Source organism: Phyllostomus discolor, chromosome X (genome assembly GCF_004126475.2).
Source record: "Phyllostomus discolor isolate MPI-MPIP mPhyDis1 chromosome X, mPhyDis1.pri.v3, whole genome shotgun sequence".
Lineage (NCBI taxonomy): Eukaryota > Metazoa > Chordata > Mammalia > Chiroptera > Phyllostomidae > Phyllostomus > Phyllostomus discolor.
The window spans coordinates 105,556,214-105,578,790 of NC_050198.1; the positions used below are offsets into that span (position 1 = coordinate 105,556,214).

At 39.8% G+C, this 22,577-nt stretch overlaps 1 protein-coding gene across 3 annotated transcripts; it reads right to left on the bottom strand.

Moving 5' to 3' along the window:
* Positions 1–12,849: 12,849 nt before the first annotated feature.
* LOC114505202 (ubiquitin-conjugating enzyme E2-17 kDa-like) lies at positions 12,850–21,356 on the bottom strand. 3 transcript variants are annotated; one of them, XM_028523090.1, is made up of 2 exons: positions 21,348–21,356; positions 12,850–13,170 (listed from the first exon to the last, which is right to left on the bottom strand). In XM_028523090.1, exons 1-2 carry the CDS (start codon positions 21,354–21,356, stop codon positions 12,850–12,852), a joined length of 330 nt encoding a protein of 109 aa, XP_028378891.1. The 3 variants fall into 3 exon arrangements, with proteins under 3 accessions (XP_028378891.1, XP_028378890.1, XP_028378893.1); XM_028523089.1 differs by lacking the exon at positions 21,348–21,356 and adding an exon at positions 20,227–20,243 and having other exon boundaries at positions 12,850–13,282; XM_028523092.2 differs by lacking the exon at positions 21,348–21,356 and having other exon boundaries at positions 12,850–13,318.
* Between the last annotated feature and the right edge of the window lie 1,221 nt (positions 21,357–22,577).

Consider the following 22,577-nt stretch of genomic DNA (forward strand, 5'->3'; position numbering starts at 1 on the left):
GGCTTCCATTTGCTGTTACAGCATTGTTTGCTCACCCTTAATCCTAAATGACAGCCTGAGCAGAAAGTGAGAAAAAAAAGCCTTGTCAGATTGTGCAGAAGTGTTATAATCCACTAGACAGCAAGGTTTCATAATTTATATTTCACTGTATGTTTCTAATTTGCACATTTCTCTCTTCATGCTATAAATCAAGGCTAGCATTAAAGCAGGCTCACAGGGAAGGGAAGAGTCTTAGTGTTAACAATAACACCTAACAATGTTAGGGGATCTTTGATAATTAGGGGAAAAGATATTGTTCTTAAAAGAAATGTGTTGAACTTGGCTATGTGCAGCTTAGGTTTTTAAGAAAGTCTTTTCTTCTGTTCTCCACCTATTCTGTCTTCCCTCTTGGAGTTCTGAGACGGAAAAAGGGAGTCATTAATATCCACATTAGTCACATCATTAATGTCACAGCTCAGGGTTTGGAGAATTCAAATACAGTCATGTTGCCAAAAAGAAGAGTAGAGCAAAAGCATTTAAGCAGTAATCCTGATTATTTGCCTAGCTCTCCAAAGGCACATGCAATGATAAAAACAACCTTTTCATCAAGATCAATCTGTCATGGATGACATATTGTTTTGTAGGCGACTTTTTGCTAGTTTGATGTTTAGACAATGCTATGGAATGTTCAGGGTTTTTTTTAGTAATTGAATTTTATATAAAATATCGTTCTGCCTTTTCTTGAGGAGTTTGATGTGCTATAGTTTTACAAAAGATAATTATTTCACCTGTCCTTTCAAAAACAGTTGAAATGTAACATAAATGATAAATAATTAGAACGCTGACTATGTGATTCTGACCATAATGTGTACATCAATATAAAGTATCTAGACGTTGTTAAGAAAAAGAGGACTTAGAGATAACATTCTCTATTGGTACTTACACTTAACTAAGTGAAACTCATAAGATGACAAAAATTTAGCAGCTGATAATCTTCTACAGCAAATGTGAATTTCAACATATTTGAACCGACTAGAATATTAGACTAGTCTGAATTTCTATAAAGCTAAATACCTACATGTGTGTAGGTGGGTATTTAAAATATTGAGTACCCATAAGATATATTTTATTTGTATTATCCAGTCAACAATAAAGTGAGACAGTGATATAAAAATTAACCAAGCTACCATGGGATTGGCTTTAATCTGCATGTTAATCTGTTTTGTATACCGTTGTTTATATGGATATGAGTGATGTAAACTATGTCAAATTTTTTATTCCCTTAGAAGGTTTAAAAATTGTCTCAGCCCTGGCTGGCGTAGCTCAGTGGATTGAACGCGGGCTGGGAACCAAAGTGTCCCCGGTTTGATTCCCAGCCAGGGCACATTCTTGGGTTGCAGGCCATGGCCCCCCGCAACCGCACATTGACGTTTCTCTCTCTCTCTCTCTATCTCCCTCCCTTCCCTCTCTAAAAATAAATAAATAAAATATTTTTTAAAAGTTGTCTCAACAATCATATTTATATACTCAATTTGTCGTAGTTTTTTTCATGGCCAACGTAAGACAAAATATACTACATTGTATTTAAATGTATTAATTATATTTTCTCTGAGCTCACTTCTGTGAAAGAAGGGAGTGGACTAGATTATCTCAAAGAACATATTCTCAATATATTAATTGTATTAACAAATATATTAATTCTATTATAAAGTCATTATAATTACTGACATAAACACGTACATGGTGTTATAACCGTGTGTGTGTGTTCTTGTTTTGAATGCTGCTCATTTTGGCCAAACTTTTTATACGGTGTGTCATGAACTTTGTCTTAGTTTACAAAATTAATTTGGAACCTAATTCAGTTTCTGTTTGTGGTTCTGAAGCTTTCCCTACATGGATAAAGAATATCTCTTTTAGCAAAAGCCCGTGTTAGCTTTGACTTAGGAGGATGAATCCGCAGCAATATAATGTCCGTGTCACACCACTGGAAGTCGGACTGCAGGCAGATCCATCTCTTCTCTTCTTTCTGCGGATGTATTCTTCCTTGTTATATAGTCCTAAGTTTCCCTAGCTTATAAAAAGCAGTTTTGTAAAAAGTCTGCAAGAATCAACCAATGGATGCATAAATAAGTGGAACAGCACATGGTTTCTCTCTCTTTCTCTCTCCCCTTCCTCTCTTTCTAAAACCAATAAATAGCAATAAATAAATTTTTAAAAATTTCTATGCACCTTCCTATTTTAAGCAGACGACATCACAAATGACATCCGGGGCATGCCCTACCTTAATCTGTAAACTCTGAATATGATGAGGTATCGCCCTTAAAATAGGCAGAGTAGACGGATAATCTAGGTTGACCCATATTATCAAATGATCCCTTAAAAGAAGAGAGTTTCCTTAGGCTAATGGCAGACGGAAAAAAAGCCAGAGAGACTTAAAAATATCCATGTGATTTACATATCATCTTTGGTTTGAAAATGAGGATGAGTGGCTGGATGAGAAGGAAAGTAAGCCAGCGACACAAAGGATCGTCCATTCTATAACCACAAGGCACTGAATTTTGCCAACCATCAACGTGAACTTGGAAATAGATTTCCCTTCAGAGCCTCCATGTAAGTACCAAACATAAATTGTCTTGAATCAATTCTGCATTTCTCCTTTTTATCTGTCCATCTTTTCCCTAGTGAACTGGCAGTTTTAAGAGAAAGACGGATGGACCATTTTTTGGTGTTCCAAAGTGAGATCATGTTCTCCTGATGCTATATTTTGGGTCCTCAGAACAGTTCATATGTTGGAATCCTCATCACTGATGTGATGGTGTTAGGAGGTGGGGCTTTAGGGAGGTGATTTACTCCCGAGAGCAGAGGATTCAGTAATGAGATTCAGCGCCGCTGTAAAGGAGAACCTCCCCCTTCTCAGAGTGTGGGGATAGGGCAGGAAGACAGCCACTCATGAACCTGAAAGCAGGTTCCCACCAGCCAGTGAATCTGCCAACACCTTGAGTTTGGACTTCCAAGTCTCTAAAGGCATGCAACAGAAATTTCTGTTGTTTTTAAGCCACTAGTCTATGGTATTTGGTTATAGCAGCCTGGACAAAGTAAGACACTTGCAAATAAATGGTGTCTTATAAAGAATATTTAGATGCATTGAGTCAGAAAATATGAATGTAAATAAATATCTGGCTCATGTCTCTTCTTTACAATTAGAAGAGTTTTCTCTGAACATGAGCTATTTTCTTCAATGAAACTTCAAAATGCGTTAGTGTTGGGAATTTCAGTTTCAGTTGGAGGAAAACTTGCTTCAAGTATTTTAACTAATTTTTTGCTAAATTTCAGTTGACACAGTGTGAAACAAACTAAATTGCTTGAGGACTCTTGAAGTTTATGTGATCTAATTGACACATCTCATTCTGGCAAGAGTTATATAGTATAATCAAATCCACTTGGAATTATGTTGATGACACTTTTATTATTTGCCTACCCAAAATGTGTATAATAGTCTCATCATTTATGGAAATGTTCTGTATTATGTATATTTTGAATGCATATACATAAGAAAAACATATAGATTCATACACACAATACATTAAACAATACCTGATCAACAACAGTAAGTAAGCAATGGTGCTACTAAAATGTTGGTATTTCTGAAATTTGATGACAAATTGAATAATGTGCTAAATTAGTGTAGTAGTTCATGCCATCACTAATTATTAAAAGTAGATCTCTTATTATACATTAAAAACCCCTATGTTCCCCCAAAATTACAGTTGGAAAGTAAACACAATTTAAGGACAAGACTCACATTGGATTACATTTCCCCACAGTCCAATCTGTTTCTCCATTAAAAAATTATACCTAGATTTATTTTTCCAATTTTAGCTTCCAATTTTTCTTATGTATTTTTAATTGTTTTCCTTAGAAAAATCTTAGAAGGCTACCAATTTACTTCTGTCATTTTGAAATTCCAATTTTCTTCTGCTAAGAGCCTTAATGAATGGATGGATATCAGTTTTCCTTAGAAAACTCTGAAAAACTCCATATCCTATCACTCTTACCTTTCATCTGCTGGTAACATCCAAATGCTACATATATATACAAATCATAAGTATACATTGTGTTTGTTTATTTTTGCAATTGTACTCAGATGTGAGTTACTTGGGTTTTTAAAAAATATTGAAATGTTTTGATATATACCATTGTATAAGTTTAAGATGGACAACATAATGATTTGATACATTTAAATTTTGCAATAAAGATTAGTATCAGAGTGTTAATTAATACCTCTATCACATCACAGAATAACAATTTTTTAATGGTGATAACAATCAAGACCTAGTTTCTTAGCACTTTAAAAATGTGTGATATAGTTTGTTGTCTGAAATCGCTATGCTTATTTTAGGACTTACAGGACTAATTTACCTACTGGTTGCAAGTTGATAGCCTTAAACAATATCATTCCAATCCCCTACTCAGCAGGCCTTGGTAACCACATTTCTATTTAAAATAAACCTACTTTAACATTGTTTATTGACTTAAAAAATTTTCAATTACTGTTTACTTTCAGTATCATTCTGTATTGGTTTCAGGTGTGTAGCATAGTGGTCAGACAATCATACTTTACAAAGTGATTCCCCTGATACTTCCAGTACCCAACTGACACCATACCAAGTTACTGGGTTTTTTTTTCCCGAAGTTCATTTTGTACTCAGAAAAGTCATCAACCTCATATCAATATAAAATAAATATTTGTTAAAAATTACTTAACTCATCAATTTATAAGGAAACCATCAAGATGTGAGAATAGTTAAAGGATAATGTAAAGCATCAGCACATATATAGGTGATTATAAAAGGCAACCTACATTTGTTAAGAAATGCAAAGCTGGTCAATAACTACAGAAAAATGACTAGTTAAATTTACATTGGAGAAAATGACTTTGAATCTGCATGGACAGTGTTCATTTGAATTCTTGGTTTGCCACTACTTGTAGAGTTATAGACACAGTCAAAGACAATTAAATGTACAAGCTTCCATAAAATCATAGAAGTGGGACCTAACCAATAGTCAGGATTCCATGAAAAGTGTACCCAGTAATATTTTTGGCCAACTTAAAAATATTGTAAACCTTGTCCTGGGTCCACAGAAAACAATGTTGCAGGAACACTTTATAGAACTTGTATGAGATATTATAGATTTTTAATTTTTCATTGCTATTAACTACATCAATTATAGTTTTCCCCATACATGGTAAACCATCATGTAAAAAGAAATTTAAAAAGAAATTTCTCACTAAAAAGAAATGTCAGAATAACGTTAAAACTCAAAAGATAACCAGATGCTATGAAAACATCTTAACCAAATACCAAAATTATGATTACAGAGAGGCAGAATATGTTGAAGAATAGTTCTACTAGCAGGAATAATATCATTTGAGTAGCATCATGCCCACAGGATAACATAATCCACCTCACTTGATGAATTACTTTTGTTTGTTTGTTTTCAAAGTTAGCCTTCAAGCCACGTTTAAAAAAAAACCCTTTACTTATATCCTAGCGTGAGTCAGTCTCTCCTGTAAGAGAAATCGGGAACGCATGAGCACAAATGAGTTTTTCAGAAATTTTACCTTAAGGGTGTCTACCGTTGTCTAGCCCCCTACTGAGGAGAACCAGAAAGGAGCAGGTACTTTGTTCTAACCTGCTGACTCAGGATATCACCCGCTGTGTTACTACAAGGGATAAAAAGACCCCGACTGGGTATCAGCAGGGAGAAAACTCGCTTTGGCAAGAACGCTCACATCTTGGGCATGGTAATGAAAAATGTAACATTTAAGCTTTCCCTTGTGTAATAGATATTACAGCTTTGCTAAAGCCACTTCAAGGAAAACTATTTTTGCTTAAAGATTAACCCTCCCCACGCACGCCCAAGAGAAATATAAAATCGAATAAAAGAATGCATGTATGTCAGAAAAATTCCTTAAGAACATGTATAAAGGACACATGGACAAAGCCAAAGGGGGTAGGTTTGAGGGTGGGAGGTGGGGATGAGTGGGGTGGGGGCCTGAGGTGGGGTGAAAATGGAGACAACTGTACTCGAACAACAATAAGAAAAAAAAGAAAAATTCCTTGAGGACAAACATCTTACATGAAACTATGGGCAACGTCTCTTCAAGTGGTTCGAGAATCATTTTTCATAAATTCTCTGAAATCATGTCCGAAATATGTGTTCTTGGATCATGTTTTGTCTCAATGAGTTGAACTCCTGATCTTTTTTCGATGCTTTGTATTTTTTTGAGATTTGACATGGAAATGAGATGATAAAGTATTCATCTTTCTCTGACTTAGTTTCCTTAGGATAATTCCCTCAAGGTCCATCCATGTTGTCATGGATTACAGGATTTTAGTATTTAATAGTATGTATTATAGTATATACTAAATAGTATTCCCTTGCAGATACAGCTCCAGTATTTGTGAAAGGCCCAGAGTGCCTGTAAGATGAGGATAAAGCAAAGACAGATTCCAATGTGGTCACTGTCACATATTTCCTAGACCCGCAGAATGGGCTGATGCCCTTAGAAAGCATTTCAACATGAAGGTTAGTATGAATTACTACATTCCTGTTTATACAGATTAACATCTACTCTGTGTTCTAAACATTACTGACTGATTCCTTGGAAAGAATTAGTTTGAATTTTAATACATTATTTTACAAAAACCTCGAGCTCTTCCCGTGTGTTAATACACTGAGTATTCACGATGTAAATATGTTTATATGTTTATTACTCTCTTAGAGAAACATAAGGGTAGCAAATTTAATTCCCTAAGTTACATAGCAAATGATTAATGAATGAGGACTAAAAGGAATTGGAGTTTTTTTACTCGTAAATTAATTGGCCTACCATTATCTGATGTTATGAAGAATCCTCAGGAAATACAAGTGGGTAGATTATTCAGGGAAAGCCATTCTACAAAGAACAATTGAATAATTACCCAGAGTAATTAAGTCAGCTACAACTATAGATATTGTTAAAGTATTTTGGAAACAAATACTCTATACAGTCACTATATTCACAATTATGTGTCTTATCAAAATATTTTCAATACAAAACATAACATCAAGTCATATGGATATATTATAAATTAGTACTTTGATATCACTTGATTGATACATTGCGATGCAGTTACTAAGAATTCAAGTGAAGCGTTGGAAGTGAAACTAGAAACCTAGACTGGGACCAAAGGATGGAAGACCTGATGTGGCAAACTAAGAATTGCCATAAGTTCATGTGATTCTGTTATTAGCAAGATTCATGTTCTAATGTAAACAAACATATTTCCATGTCTGCTTCAATGGCTTTCCCAAGGAGTATAGATGTTCTATTTGCCTCAATTATCTAATTTGATCTTCAGATCAACTCGAGTCAATATCCGACTCCATAGTCAGGTAGACCATCTTCAGGCAATGCAGCCTAGCATCCATGTTATCTCAAGAGCTAAGTGCAAATCTGGGTTACTGTTTTGACATAAAAATGCTAACATTTTTTCAGTGTACGTCTAATTTCTGCACGATAAATTATTTCAAATTAGTTTCAGATAATTTCTTTGTCAAAATTCCCATGCAGGTATCTGCTGTCAATCTTTACAGCTCATTGAGCTATTTCAATTTACATTTGGTTCATAGAGCCAAAAAATAATAATAGTAATTACAGATGTGAAATGTTTCGTTAATAAAATTTATGAGTTCGTTTTCAAACCATATGAAAGTGTACAATCTTGAAAAATTTTAGTAAACATCTCAAATAGAAAATAACTTTAAAACGATCTTACCTGTGAGATTTTTTATACAAGTATACATATTTTTCCATTATTGAGATGATTTTCCCATGTCAAAAATTTAATACAACATATTCTCCAAATAATGTCCTTTTGGATGTTTATTCAGAAATGATTCACATATCATAAAACCCATCCTTTAAAGAGTATAATTTGCACCCCTGGCTAGTGTGGGTCAGTGGACTGAGTGCTAGCTTCAGAGAACTAAAACGTTGCTGGCTTAATTCCCAGTCAGGGCACATGCCTGGGTTGCAGGCCAGGTCCCCAGTAGGGGGCGTGCGAGAGGCAATCAAACAATGATGTTTCTCTCCCTCTCTTTCTCCCTCCCCGCCCCTCTCTAAAAATAAATAAATAAAACATTTTTAAAAAGAGTCCAATTTGTTTATTTGGTATATTCATAAGTTTGTGCAACTATCAACAATATCTAATTCCAGGTGTGCATTGTTAAAATTTGAAAATACGTGGTAATAAACACCTGTAAAATATTAATTCGATTGACATATACTTGCAATGTTATTTTATAATCCATTCTAAATAATTTCATTTATATACCCTTTAAAATTGAAGAAAATGTTTTAAAGACAGAGAAGAAGACACAAGTGATTATTTTTCTGAGTTCTCACACTTGTAAATATAGGTCTGGTTTAGATAATTATCAAATATTGACTGCAATTTCTATTGTATTCATACAGATGGTATTTGTCAGAGCTGAAGAAGGGTAGCTTTCAAAAGATCCTCAAGGGATTTGAGTCTAAACTCCAAACTCCTTAATCTTGTTTACAAAGCCCTGTTTTAATTTTCTCTCACTATTTCCCATCACTCCAAACTCTATATTTAAACATCTTTCAATACCTCAAATATATTTTGTTTCATACAGTGAGTGCCCTTGCCTTTCTTTTGTTTTTTTTTTCTTTTATTTCTTGGTAATTGCTTTGCTGTTTGTTTTGTCTCAGTTGAACAGAAGCATGTTGGTTGGTCCTCCTCAGTTCAAGGTACACTATCACCATAGATCTGTACATGGTCACTTTTATTTCCTTATTTACTCTTATTCCCCTCACATTTTATTTTTCATGCCATTTGAATACTGTCTCTGAGTTTCCCATTTGTATGTTCACATGTGAAAGTCACCGCCAACTACATACTATATTTTTTTCTTCCCTTCTGGATCACCAATAGGTGCCCTTTGTGATTTAGGTCTCAATGTGTCCGGTTAAAAGACTCATCTCACATACTCCCTTGCACGAAGCAGGGTCTTTATGACTTGCTTCTGCTCAAAGAAATGTAACTGCATTCTACCGGAAGTAGATTACAGAAAAAAATGTTTTCCAGCTTGAAAGGCAGCAAACTCGACAAGTTTGTCCCTTTGCCCTACACTTTTCTCATCCTCTTGTTTCCTGGAATGCATAGGTTTCACCTGAAGGGAAGCAGCTGTCTTGCAATAATAAAGATGCAAAGCCATGCACCTATAGTGGTGGAGCAGGAGGCTGGAAGAGCAAATACACCATCTAGAGTACTTTTAATAGCTCCAATTTTAATCACTACAGTTGAGTGAGTCCCTGTAGTGGATTTATGTAATTCTCCATCCTCCATTACCTATACATTATCTTATTATATATGATATATATATATAATATATTATACAATCCTGATTGACCTCAAGCAAGGCTGTAATGAACACTTTTGTGTACACACTGGATGAATATTTCCTTTGGTTATATACTAAAAAAAGGGTATTCTGGTTTGCAAGGTACAGGCAAAATTGATTTCACTAAATGCAGCTAGATTGCTTTTGAGAGTTGTGGTTCAAAATGTATTCCACATCCAAAGTTCCTAAATTTATTTTCTAACATTTAGATGATATTTTACACTGTTTTCTTTCATATTCACATCTTTCATATATCTGGATTTTGTTATTTTATATAGAAAGTAGCCTAGGCTGGTGTGGCTCGGTAGATTGAGCGCCGGCCTGTGAACTGTAAGGTTGCCAGTTCGATTCCTGGTCAGGGCACATGCCTCGGTTGTGGGCCAGGTTCCCAGTTGGGAGCATGCAAGAACCAACCAATCAATGTTTCTCTCACAATTCAATGTCTCTCTCCCTTTCTTTATTCCTCCCTTCCTTTCTCTCTACAAATAAATAAATAACATATAAAAAAAGAAAGTAAATTGTTTATATTTTTCTCCACACAATGAGGAAACTTTTCTATTTGCCAAATACTTCATTCCCCATATTCTAATTTTTTTATATTTTACGGGTGTGTCTGTGAATGCACATAATTAAGAGTTGCTTTTTTTGTCCTGTTTGTATACTTGTCTGTCCTTATGCTAGTGAAAAGTAGTTTCAGTGGCCATGCATTTGTAATTCATTTTAATGTTACATAGGGTGACTTTCTCTCTTTTCTCCATTAAAAAAGTACCTTAACTGGTACTTTTTTATGACATGCATGTCGTAAACTTTTACGACATGCATGTGGGTGTATGTTCATGTAGACCATGATTTTCTCCATTTTTCATGCTTCAAAATATTATAGCTATACAATTTTTCATACTTTTTATATGTGATCATGCTGTGTTTTGCTGAAGTGCAATTTTCTCTCCCTCCTTGTCCCTTTTCTTCAACTCCTCCTCCTCCTCCTTCCTGTCCTCCTTGTCTTCAAAAAGGTAAATCCAAGTCACTTGGTCTAATTGTTGATATTACGTGTCAACTTGCCCAGTTATTTAATCGAACAGTAATCTGTGATGTCACCGTGGATTTATATTATACATGCAGTTAACATCTACAATCAGTTGACTTGAGAGAGGATTGATTACTCTTAATATGGCTGAGCCTCGCCTAGTTGGAGGTCTGGAGAGCAAAAATACTAGAAACTGAGATTTCTCAGGAGTATGGAGTTCTGACTCAAAACTGTAGCATCAACTCCTGCCTGAGTTTCTAAGCTTCCAGGCCACCCTGAAGGACGCGGCCTTGCCCGTACCCACAGTCAAGTCAGCCAGATCATTCAAATAAATCTCTTCACGCACACACACACAGCTGGTAATCCTTATTTCTGGATTTCATATTGGTGAATTTACCTACTAACTAAAGGTAATTTGTCCCCCGAAAGCAATATTTGCACGCTTTCTTGGTTATTTATGGATATGTGCAAAGGAGCAAAATAAAAATTGAGATGTCTAATGTACATATTTACGCACTTATTTTGATAATACTTAAAAAAATCTTAAGCACCCCAAATTTTTATGTTTTTTACTTACAATTGTACTCTCAACTCCTTAAAAAGAGTAGTTTGTAAAGTGTGTTTCAAGGTACTGATGATGGTAATGTGCACGTCACACTGATCGGACACTCATGACCGTGCAAATTCTAAAGGGAAAATTAGAGTTTTTTCATTACACACAAGTCTTTTCATGAAATTAATTTTCCCTTTCCAGCCAAAGAGCTCCAGCCACCAAGACCGTGGGGTGCGGTTCTGCACCTCGTGTGACAGCTTGTGTCCTGGACTGCCATTGCCGTGGCATTTGCTTACCAGGCAGCCTCGGGAGACAGAGCTCCCTCCAGGGCAGGGGCTGGACAGAAGGTCCCCCAGTGGGTGAAGGACGCCACCTCTCTTTGCACAAGGGTTGGTCAGTTTTGCTGGGACTCTCCTCTCAAAGACTGGGGGGTCCTTAAGATTGCGGTGGCAGAGCCGTGACACAAACCCACTGCGTGTGTAGCGCCCTCGTGGTGTGCTCTCCATCTCCCCCTGGGGTCTGATCTGGGGAGCCAGGGGAGCCGGGGTCACGGAGCCTCACGCTGCCTGCCAGGCCGTGACTGATAAGGCTGTCCCTAAGCCGGGAGCCTGTGTCGTGCAGCCAGCCTCCCTGCAACCGCGGCTGGCTCCCACGCTGGCCTGAAAGCTGGGTGACATCTCAGACCCCACAGAGCTCTGGAGGAAAGGAAACAAATTAGAGCTCGTAGCTGTGGGTGCCCAAAGGGGTTCTGAGGCAAATAACCTCCCAGAGTGACGTGGTCCTCAATGCCTAACTGGGCAGGTTGTGCTGGGTGACCACACCTCCAGCCTCCACCTTTCAGAGTAAAAGGGGCGTGTGTGTGTGTGTGTGTGTGTGTGTGTGTGCGTGCGCACACGCCTTAAGCAAGCCCTGCCCACTGTCCTCCTGCCTCTGGGTTAACAGACCTGCGTGACGCAGCCCCACCCTCGGGAGAGCGCCCTCCTGCCACCCTTGAGCTCTCCCTCCCTCCCTCCCGTAATCTTCCTTAGGTTCCCTCCCTGGTTTCAGCGGCATGGAGGAAGCTGCAGGTGGTCCCTCTGAGAAGCACTTCTCCGTCTGTGGAGATCTCGTTTCCAGGCATATCCTCTGTTTGGCTCAAATAAATGTTAACGAGCCTTCTCTGCAGTTGGAGTGTCCTTCCCCAGATGCACGCGTGTCCTGGGAGGCGGGGAACGACCCAGAGTGAGGGAGGTGGGCAGACTGGTCGAAAGGGGGGTGAAAGTGGAAACAAAACACATCGTTTCATTTTGTGAAAACTCCCCATCCGCTTAGCGTTTGTCCGGTTCAATGTAGGCCTCACAGTACAGGGTGTGGGAGACTCTTCCTCCTGGCCAAAGCGACACGCCTGGAGACACGGGTTCTTCAGAATAAAACAGATGCCTAATGAGGTTTCTGATCTTCATCCACTTTTTCCTCCCCGTTGTCAGTTGTAAAGGACTCATCCTAAGCCCACCACCCCCTTGTGCTTGCCTTCCCATGCTGAAGCAGGAAAGACCGCTTTCAGTAAAGTGCTCATGAAAACTGGCCTCTCTCCTCCCACTCAGCCATCCCCTGACCTTGCCCCACCCCCTGCCTCCCCACGCCCTCCACACACCCTGATGTGGCAGGTATCCAACCCCCATGCCTCCCTCACCCCCTCCACGCACCCTGATGTGGCAGGTGCTCACCGTGTGCCCAGAAAGATGGGGAGGCCACGCCTCCCAGAAAGCAGTCAAAAGACAGACTATTCAACAAACAGGTGTTTTATTAAGGTGATAGTTTATCATTTACTTTTCATTCACATGGCATACTTCCTGGTCCAAGCTCGGGCCATGGTATCATAGGCGTCCCTGTCCGTTAAGTACATTCTGGCAATGGATGGAACTAAGGCATCATCGGGGTTGGGGTCACACAGCATGGAGCTGATGGACAACAAGAGTTTGGATATGGTCAGTGCGGGAGACCACTGGGACTTGAGAATATCCAGACAGATGTAGCCTCTGCGGTTGATATTGGGGTGGTAGATCGGGGTGGTGAAGTAAATCTGCGGAGGCCTGAAGGGGTAATTGCCTGGAAATTGTATATTGAGGCAGAACACGCCCCCCTCATAGGGGCTGTCCTCGGGGCCCATGATGGCCCCCTTCCATTTGAACATGTCATTCTCCACTGGCCCCGCGGAGCACATGGGCGGGGGGTCATTAGTGATGTCCCTCAGTTCCTTCTGCAGGCGCCTCAGAGCCCTGGACGGGTCCAAGGGAGCAGGGATGGCCCGGATGTCCTGACAAAGATAAGGGGAGACCGCAGGTAAGGGGAGACCAGGGGTTAGGGTGGGCGTGGCTTGCAGGGGCCAAGGTGAGAGGGGCAGCCACCCCCCTGGTCGGTGGATAAGAAGGCTGGAGCAGGGCTCTGGGGTGCCTAGGGGGGTGTCGGGGGACAGAGACGGTGGGGGAGAGATGAGGAAGTGAGAGTTGGGGACTCAGCTGTACCTGAGGGGCTACCGCTCACCTGGGCCTCGCTGGTCCCTGGTTCCTCCATCACTAGCTCCTCTACTGTGGCTTCCAGCTGTCACCTGTTCTCACGTACAGCCTCTGCCGCTCGGAGCCCGAGTTCCCAAGGCTTTGCTGTCCTCAGACACGGCTGCCCAGTTCTTGATGGAACTGATAGCTCCCGTGGGCCGCCTGCTTCTGCCCTTGGCCCTGTGGTAGACACTGGGTGCCTGCGGCAGGAGGGGATACTCTCTGTGACATCACAGGGGCCAGCCGATGACATCAGCAAGCCAGTGGGGGGGGGCAGGGAAGACAGGGGAGCACTGAATGAGATGGAGTGGAGAGTGGGAGGGACCATGGAGGGGAATGGGGGGGTTCCAGGGACCATGGAGGGGAATGGGGGATTCTGGTGGGGCAGGACGGTCTATGGAGGGGGATTGGGGGTGGACAACAACAGAGGGGAGTGGAAGGGAATGAAGGGGTTGGAAGGGCATGGGCGCCCTGCCCTGGTTAGTTGGGTCTCAGGCCCTCCCCCAGCTGAGAGTCACCCCAATGTAGAGGAGCCTTTGGTTCCCTGAATTCCTGCACCCCTCACCCCTGTGAACGTTTTCCCCCCTGGCTTTGTGCTGATCCCTCTCCTGCCATTCTCGCTCCTGAGCTGGCCCTCCTTCTCTTTCCACGGACACAGATGCCCTGGAGAGTGAGCCTCCCACGTCCGCACGCTCTAGGCCCTGCTGCGGCCTGTGTGCCTCCCGGGACAGACAGTCTCCTGCACGTTCAACCTCAGTCCATGTGACAGCCGTACCGTCCTTCCCCACCTTCTAACGTGACATTTCATACCATGTTGGGAAGTTTACTTTCTATGAAGCATGACAGCCTTCCAAGAGCCGGTCTGCAGCTAGGGCCCATTTCAGTTTTCAGTGACGGACAGGAAAAGCAGGAGGGAGGGGGGAAGAACACCAGCACCCCCGAGGACATCTGGGCACGGGGGTGTGCTTCTTCACAATGACAGTGATTTGGGCGGGAAGGGGTCTCCATGACACGCGCCGCTGCAGAACCACGTCTGCCACTCACGAGGATGCCCCATAAAGGTGCTCGTTCCCACGCGGCCCTCCGCGCTGGCTTGCACGCGTGCCAATGCAAAGCCAAACAAGCACCATCGGCATAGCTTGGGCTGTACCCCTGTACCAATTCTTTTTCAGGAAGTCAGCAATAACTTAATAAGGCCCTCTGAAATTCTGGCAGGAAATCCCATTAGAGCAAGCAGGCCACAGTTTCACTTACAATCTACCGGACATCCTTCCAGGATGGACATTCCCTGCTATCAGGCTAGTTAGCTAACACCCCTCGCCAGCCCATTTGGGGAGGCAGGTCAGGGTCTGCCAGACCTTGAAAGGGGGGCTACGTAGGTGGCGGAATGGGTCCTGCAGTAGCGCATCCTAAAATGCTCATTCGTGGAAAGAAACGTGTCCCAGTCTCTCGTGTTACACAGCAGCAAGCAAGGACTGATGCGCATGCTTGTGGACAGTGAAACTACCCTTGTTACTGTGGTGAGTGTCCAATTTTAAAATCCTCATCTGGAATAACAGAACATTTGTAAGAAAATTGGAAAAAGATCAAACCTGGCAACTGAACAGGTGGCAACCTCACAAGTGCTGGTGACGGTGTGGAGAAAGAGGGAGCTTCCTCACTGTGGGTTCAGGCGCTGTGGAACACAGTGTACCGTTTCCTTGAAAAATGAAAAATGTAACTGCATTAGGACCCAATGATTCCGCTTCTGGGAATTTATCCAAAGGTGCCTGAAATACCGATTCAAAAGAATATACACACCCTTTCGTTCAGTGCAGAGCGATTTCCAATCGCCAAGATAGGGAAGCAGCCCCAGTGGCCTTCCGTAGAGGAGAGGGTAGAACAACTATGCAACATTTACACAGTAGAATACTACTCGGCTGCAAAAAAGGAAATGAGTTTACCCTTTGCAACAGTGTGGAGAGACACGGAGAGCACTGTGATCAGTGAGATAAGCCAGTCAGGCAAAGACAAATAGCATGGGATTTCAGTCATACGAGGAATCTAGTGAACACACTGAACTCACAAGGAAAATGGGGACAGACTCATGGATGGAGAGCAGGTGACAGCTAGTAGGAGTGGGGAGGTGAGGAGGTAGAGGGATGGAGCAGAAAGGAAGGACTCAGGGACCCGGGCAACAGTGTGGGGATGGTGAGGGGCAGGGGGAGGGATGGGTGAGGTGGAGGGGGTATGGGGACATAACTGTTAATGCAAAAAAAAAACACCCCAATAATAATGAACTATTAAAAAAGTAAGAAAATTGGAAAAGAAAACTAGGGCCTGTTCTTTCCGTAGGAAGCGTAGACAACATTGCACAATGTCGAGGTAAGTTTCTGAAATTCTCTTCTTGCACAAGGATGAGACTCGAAACTTATTTCGTGAGACCGAATGCCGCAAACACCGACATTTTGGATTGGGTTGGCTGTCACGACATGCCATCCTGTGTCCATTCTCTTTAGGAGAAAAGGGTGACCATGACCCCCCACCCTTTCCATGACTGGAGCCTGTGGAAAATACTCATGAACCGTACATAGTATGTGATCATTCAGCAAACATCCCTTGGATGCATGTGTGCTGTGTGTCAGGTTAACGACACTACAGTAAACCCGCCAGATTTTCTACATCTGGTGAATATTTACTGTTCTCACTGAGCTTCCATTATTGGGGGGAGAGAGACTCCAGATCGACTAAGTATCCAAACAACCTCATTATTTGCAAGTTGCAGTAGAGTTGTGATGTAGATGCCATTAATTTTAATATAACTTTTCTTTGATCTTTGTGCTATAGTACAGTGGTTAACATATTATCTCATGAGAAATTGTTTATAAAATTGGTCAAAGACCTTACCAGTTGCCTCATATAATTAGAGTTGTCTACATTTGGTGAATATTTACTTTTGCCAGTATGTTGTACAATTTTATTTATTTTTATTTTTTTATTTTTTTAAAAAGCTGTAGAGTTTTTTGTTTTTCGTTTTATTTATTTATTTATTTATTTTAGGGAGGGAAGGGAGGGAGAGAGAGAGAGAGAGAGAGAGAGAGAGAGACATCAATGTGCTATTGCTGGGGGTTATGGCCTGCAACCCAGGAATGTACCCTGGCTGGGAATCGAACCTGGGACACTTTGGTTCCCAGCCTGCGCTCAATCCACTGAGCTATGCCAGCCAGGTTACAATTTTATTTTTCATGTCACTGTTAAGGTCTTTTTATTTCCGCCTGAAGAACTCTTTTCAGCCTTTTTTTTTTTTTTTGCAATGTAGGAGGAGTGGTGATAAATTTCCTCCGTTTTTCGTTGTCTAGGGAAGTTTTCCCTCAATCTAAAGAATAGCTTTGCTGGATACAATGTGATTAGGAACACTATTGTTTATTTCAACATTGTGCCCATGTTACTCCACTCTCTCTTGTCCTATATGGTGTCTATTGACAAATCCACTGACAGCCCCATGAGAGTTTTTGCTGGGTTACAATAATTTTACCCTGGGTTTTAAAATGCTTGTTTTTTAATTCTTGATTACTGACATTTTTATTATAATATGTGTCAGAGAAGGTCCTTTAGCATTGAGATAATAAAGTGATCTCTTGGCTCTGTGACCTTGGAAATCTAAGTCTCAGGTTTGGGATGTTCTCAGCTATTATTTCTTTTTTTTTAAAGATTTTATTTAATTATTTTTAGAGAGGGAAAGGAGAGAGAGAGAGAGAGAGAGAGAGAAACATCAATGTGCAGTTGCTGGGGGTTATGGCCTGCAACCCAGGCATGTACCCTGGCTGGGAATCGAACCTGGGACACTTTGGTTCCCAGCCCGCGCTCCATCCACTGAGCTACACTAGCCAGAGCTATTATTTCTTTAAATAAACTCTGCACCCTTCTCTCCCTCTTCTCTTTCTGGAATATCATTTATTCTAATTTCTGTTCCCCAACTCTCATGTAGTAAAGTCTAATTCTGATTTGTTAGCCAAACTAAATATAACTTTCCTTGGACACAATTTTCTTTCCTGTCTTCAAAGAGTGAAAGTTTATCTTGCCAGAGTTTTTTTTTTTTCAGATTTCTATTATAGAAATTTACATACTCTAGTTATTTGTGGGCATGCCTGTCTCTTTAAGATAGAGCTACTAGAGAGAAAGGACGGCATTCTAGTCATTTCTCTCTTCCCTGGAGCACCCATCGGCGTGGCTGACAAGGAGTAGGTGCCTAGTGAATGCCCGCAAGCAGGAGGAGCGAAGGAGTGAATGAGTGCAAATGGCAATGAAGTCTTTGCCCGACACCATGCTGGCCCCTAGGCTAGGCTCACCTTGTAACGCTGCAATGCATTGTCTTCTCACTTTGTGGGGCATCATTATGAAACTGAGAAAATATGTAGGAACATCTAAAATAGCCTATAAATCCTTCTTAGGAGATCAAAGAAATATTCCAATTCAAGACCTAGGTGAAAAGCCTAAGGGCCGGAAGAGTAACCAGGGCTTGCAAGGAGTGATGTATAAGAGATATAAAGATACAGAAGGCGGAACTAGAAAAGTTTAAGTTTCTGGAAATAAAAAAAAACTTGCGATAGGAATACTTCATTAGAATCAAGAATGAGAGAAAGTGTAGATTAAGACTGAGCTTGTCATAGCCCATTATAAGGGGGAGGGACTGACTTTAATCATCAGTATTTATAAAGTCCCTACTATGTGCACCAAGACAAAAGTATAACTAGGCACTGGGACACAGACCAACAAATGATTCCACGAGCTGGCAATTACCAACAAATCTTTAAAGATTTCATACGATGTCTCTTTGCGTAGTGACTCGGCATAACCCCACGTGTAATTTTTGTCAGATCTTATTTGTGGAAAAATATGGTCATGTTCTTTGTAGTTTCAAATATCCCTAAAAAGACTCATTTCCCGGGCTGGTTTTAGCATTGCATGGGGCCAGAGCTTTAGAGAAATGACTGTGTGCATTGTTACATGCAGTTGGGTGCAGAGCAGAGAATAATAGTATATTCAACTGCCCGTTTAAAGTGCTACTAAAAAACAGCTCTTTGAAAGTATTGACATACTCTATTGCCTGTCATTTGTACATTTTGTGTATGGCAAATATTTTTGAAAGCCACCCTAGGAACTGTTTAGAACCATGGTGGCTATATTAATGTCTCCATCAACTGTGAAATAAAGTTTTAATTAAGACAAAATCTTGCCTTAATTGCTTAGAATTCTACTATTTGCTATTGTGAACACTGAAACACAGCACAGGTATATTCTGCTTAGGGTGTTTCATATTCAAGAATGTAAATGTAGAGATTAGGAGAAGAAAATTGAGGGTCATTTCCCCCTTAGAAAAATTCTGAGCTGTAGAAAAGCACTCATAAAGATCACCTTAAGATATCTGTGTGCATTTGAAAGATAGGTAACATTACATACTGACATACAATTTTCAAGGTGGATATATATTCTACAAAAGGCCTATCTTTAATTGTACACACACACACACACACACACACGCACACACACAAACTTATGTACCACCATGAACTGATATCAGAAAATTCCAGATTCAAATTTTAGTCAGATGGTTTTTCTAGAAGGGTGGTTGAGCCGAAAGGGTTAAAGAACCATAGTGACCATGTAATGTGATAGTCACTGGGTGATGTTCCTGCACATTTAAAAGCACCTTCTAGGGAAGAGACAGGTAGATTGGTGAAGCTGGTGTACCTGGAGCTGCAGAAGAGACGATGATGAAGGTCAAAGACAGATAAAGCAGACGCTGAGTTATAGAAATAGTGGTCTTGGCTTTGAGGTTTTCCTGGAGAAGCAACAGTTTTACCTACACAGGTGTGACTTCCTTCACTGACATACAAGGCACATAATTAGGATGTGACACCCGATAGCTAAGAAAGATCATTTGATGTCATTGTTAACATTCAAAATCTGGTTTGGTGAGCTTCGATTTTGAATGGTTCCCAGACTGAAACCGCTACTAAATAGGTTAAGGAGTTAATGCAAAACTTGTCTGGGAAACAGTTTGCTATGCCTTAAATCTAATTAAGAGCATTGTTTCATTGCAAATCTTCACTTGATCCTAAAGGTGATTCTCATCTACCCAGATGAAGCAAAAGCACACAAAAGGAAATGAGATGGCCACCAGTGTACATCGGAAGTAAATTACTTTCATCAAGAATTACTATAAAAGAGCACACACATTGTGCAGTTAAATATTTAATTCTTCTTGTATCCTGAAACACCAGGGAATTTCTTTTTCTTTTGACAGAAAACTTGGTAGTTTCCCCTGGGTCCTAGGTATGGAGAATGTACTGCTATCCATTGATTCTTGTTAGTAATCTGTAAAGCAGATTATCAATTGAAAGCGTTCTGATCACTGTCAAGTGCAAGTAAAATGATTTAGGTTTGCATTTAAGTCAAAAAGGAGATACTATATTAGAGTATTTGGGAAAAGTGCAGTAAAAAGTGGTAAGGAAAATAGTAAACTATGGGTAGAATTTTCAACAAGATTATGAATAAAATCAGCATGCTGGAGTAAAATCTAAAACAGCCATCAAGTGTCACGTTCCAGTTTGGAAGGAGCCCCTCCAGCAAGCGCTAATCGCCTTAATCATGCACTTTATCCATAAAGGTATATTAACTTTATGGATGACATCATAGTGTTTCTGTTATTCTAATTAAAAAATTCTTATATACTTTCCACCTGCTTTTTCAGAAATGAAACTTTCATCGATCAGTTAATTCATCTGCATTCCAAGTAATGAGGATGAAGATAATAAACAAGTCACAGACCTCATCCTCAACCAACAGTTTGGCATAAAATACAAACAATGAGCCCTGGCTGATGCGGCTCAGTGGACTGAGTGTCAGCCGGCAAACCAAAGGGTCTCCTGTTCGATTCCCGGTCAGGGCACACGCCTGGGTTGTGGGCCAGGTCCCCAGTAGGGGGCATGTGAGAGGCAACCACATGTTGATATTTCTCTCCCTCTCTCCCTCCCTTGTCCTCTGTCTAAAACAAAATAAATAAAATTAAGGAATAAAATTTGAAAATATGAACAATGATACAATAACAGAAAACTGAAATACATTGTGACAGGTGATATAATATACTAAAAAGGGATATTGAAACATAGGCATTGGAGAAACACAAAGAAAGATACAGCCGAAATAGGGAGAAAGTAAGACTCAAAATAAATGTGATGCTGTAATAATGTCACAATTGAGGGAGTAAGGACGAACCCCCCGAAATTGAAAGCATATCATATACATTTTATTGTCAGTGTAATACTGATTTCTAATGGTGTGAACATAGATCACAAAGGTTATGTCATTGGAATACCCAGATGAAAGTGAAAAAATAAAATTAGTATTATTATTATTTTTAAAGATTTTATTTATTTATTTTTCGAGAAGGAAGGGAGGGAGAAAGAGAGAGAGAGAGAAACATCCATGTGCAGTTACTGGGGGTCATGGCCTGCAACCCAGGCATGTACCCTGACTGGGAATTGAACATGCGACACTTTATTTTTTGATATATATATATAATGGAAAACACTGAATATTTATTATCCACTCCTTAATAAATATGTGTTAAGTACTCAAAATGTAAATATGAATAAGTAAGTGATGTCATATATATTTTATTTTGAATTCATGCAACATTGTGGCATATGACAAAAATATGTTTCTTGGTGAGAGTTATGTGAATAGAAAGAGATTTTTATCACTGTGGAGAATTCTGTAGATATTTTATTAAAATGACTGGTGTCATTACTTAAATTGTACTCCTTTTGGGTGTTTTTATTTTTATTTTATTGTAAATGACAGTTTCCTCTTTGGAAGCAAGTCAGTCATTTCCTTTTTAGTTATACTACAATTTCCAGCAAAACCGGCCAATACTGCTGTGTCTTTAATATTAAGTGTTTTGCTATTTAAGATCATTATGTCAATTTCCACCAAAACTATTGTGAACTTTATTTTCATCCTCTCCATGATTCTCAAAGCCTGTTTGAAACTTAGTTGAAAAACATAACTTAAATTGGTTGCATTTTGTCACCACACAAACCCTTGCCTAATAAACATAATTATACTATTTTAAAGATCTTTTCCACCACAAGGAACTAAAACCCAGGATGCTGATCTGAAAGCATTGTGTTAACTAACTTGTTCTATTTGAATTTTTCTGCACAATTAAGACTACCTGTTTGTTTAAAAAACGGTTCTCTAATTTATTATTTGGTGATCCTGGTGAAATGTGGTTATGCAGCCATGGTGTATCATAGATGCTTTTCAGAAGTACATTTCTATTAAAATGATCAAATAGAAATTGAAGTTGTTATGTGTTTGCATGTGCATATGTGTGTGAGACAGAGAGAAAGAAAAAGTGAGTGCTGGAGAAAGAGTGAGAGCCAGTGAGCGAGAGAGAGAAGAATGAATGAGCAAAGGGTCATATTTATATCATGTGTGAATAAAATGCATGTGTAATGTGAGTGCATATCTTATATTGTGATATGTAGAAACTCATATAGTATTTGCATAAATGCATTGGTGCACCACACTTTGCTCACAGTAATTAAGAAATTGATAAGAAATCAATAAATTTGAGTGTTTTACAAGGAGTGACACAGCAAAAATATATGAGCACTGCATTTTATATTTTTGAAAATATAAATCATTATACTGTCTGTCCCAAAAAAGATTTACCTATACCTGCTGTGATTAGTATAAAACAAAGTAACATATCTTAGACTGAGTAGGATAGAACTGTTTTATTTTTCTGATGGCAATCCTACAAAAGTAAGCAAAACAATAGTGACAACAATACTCACCGCTAAATTAAGAGAAATTGTACGCTGCCTAAGAATAAAACAGGAAAGAAAGGAAACATGCATTTTCAATCATTCAACTGATCTGCTACCTGATAGATCTGCTTGTTATATCAGTTTTGTTCCTGGGTGAACCGAGAGGGCACTGTGCTAAGCAAAATAAATAA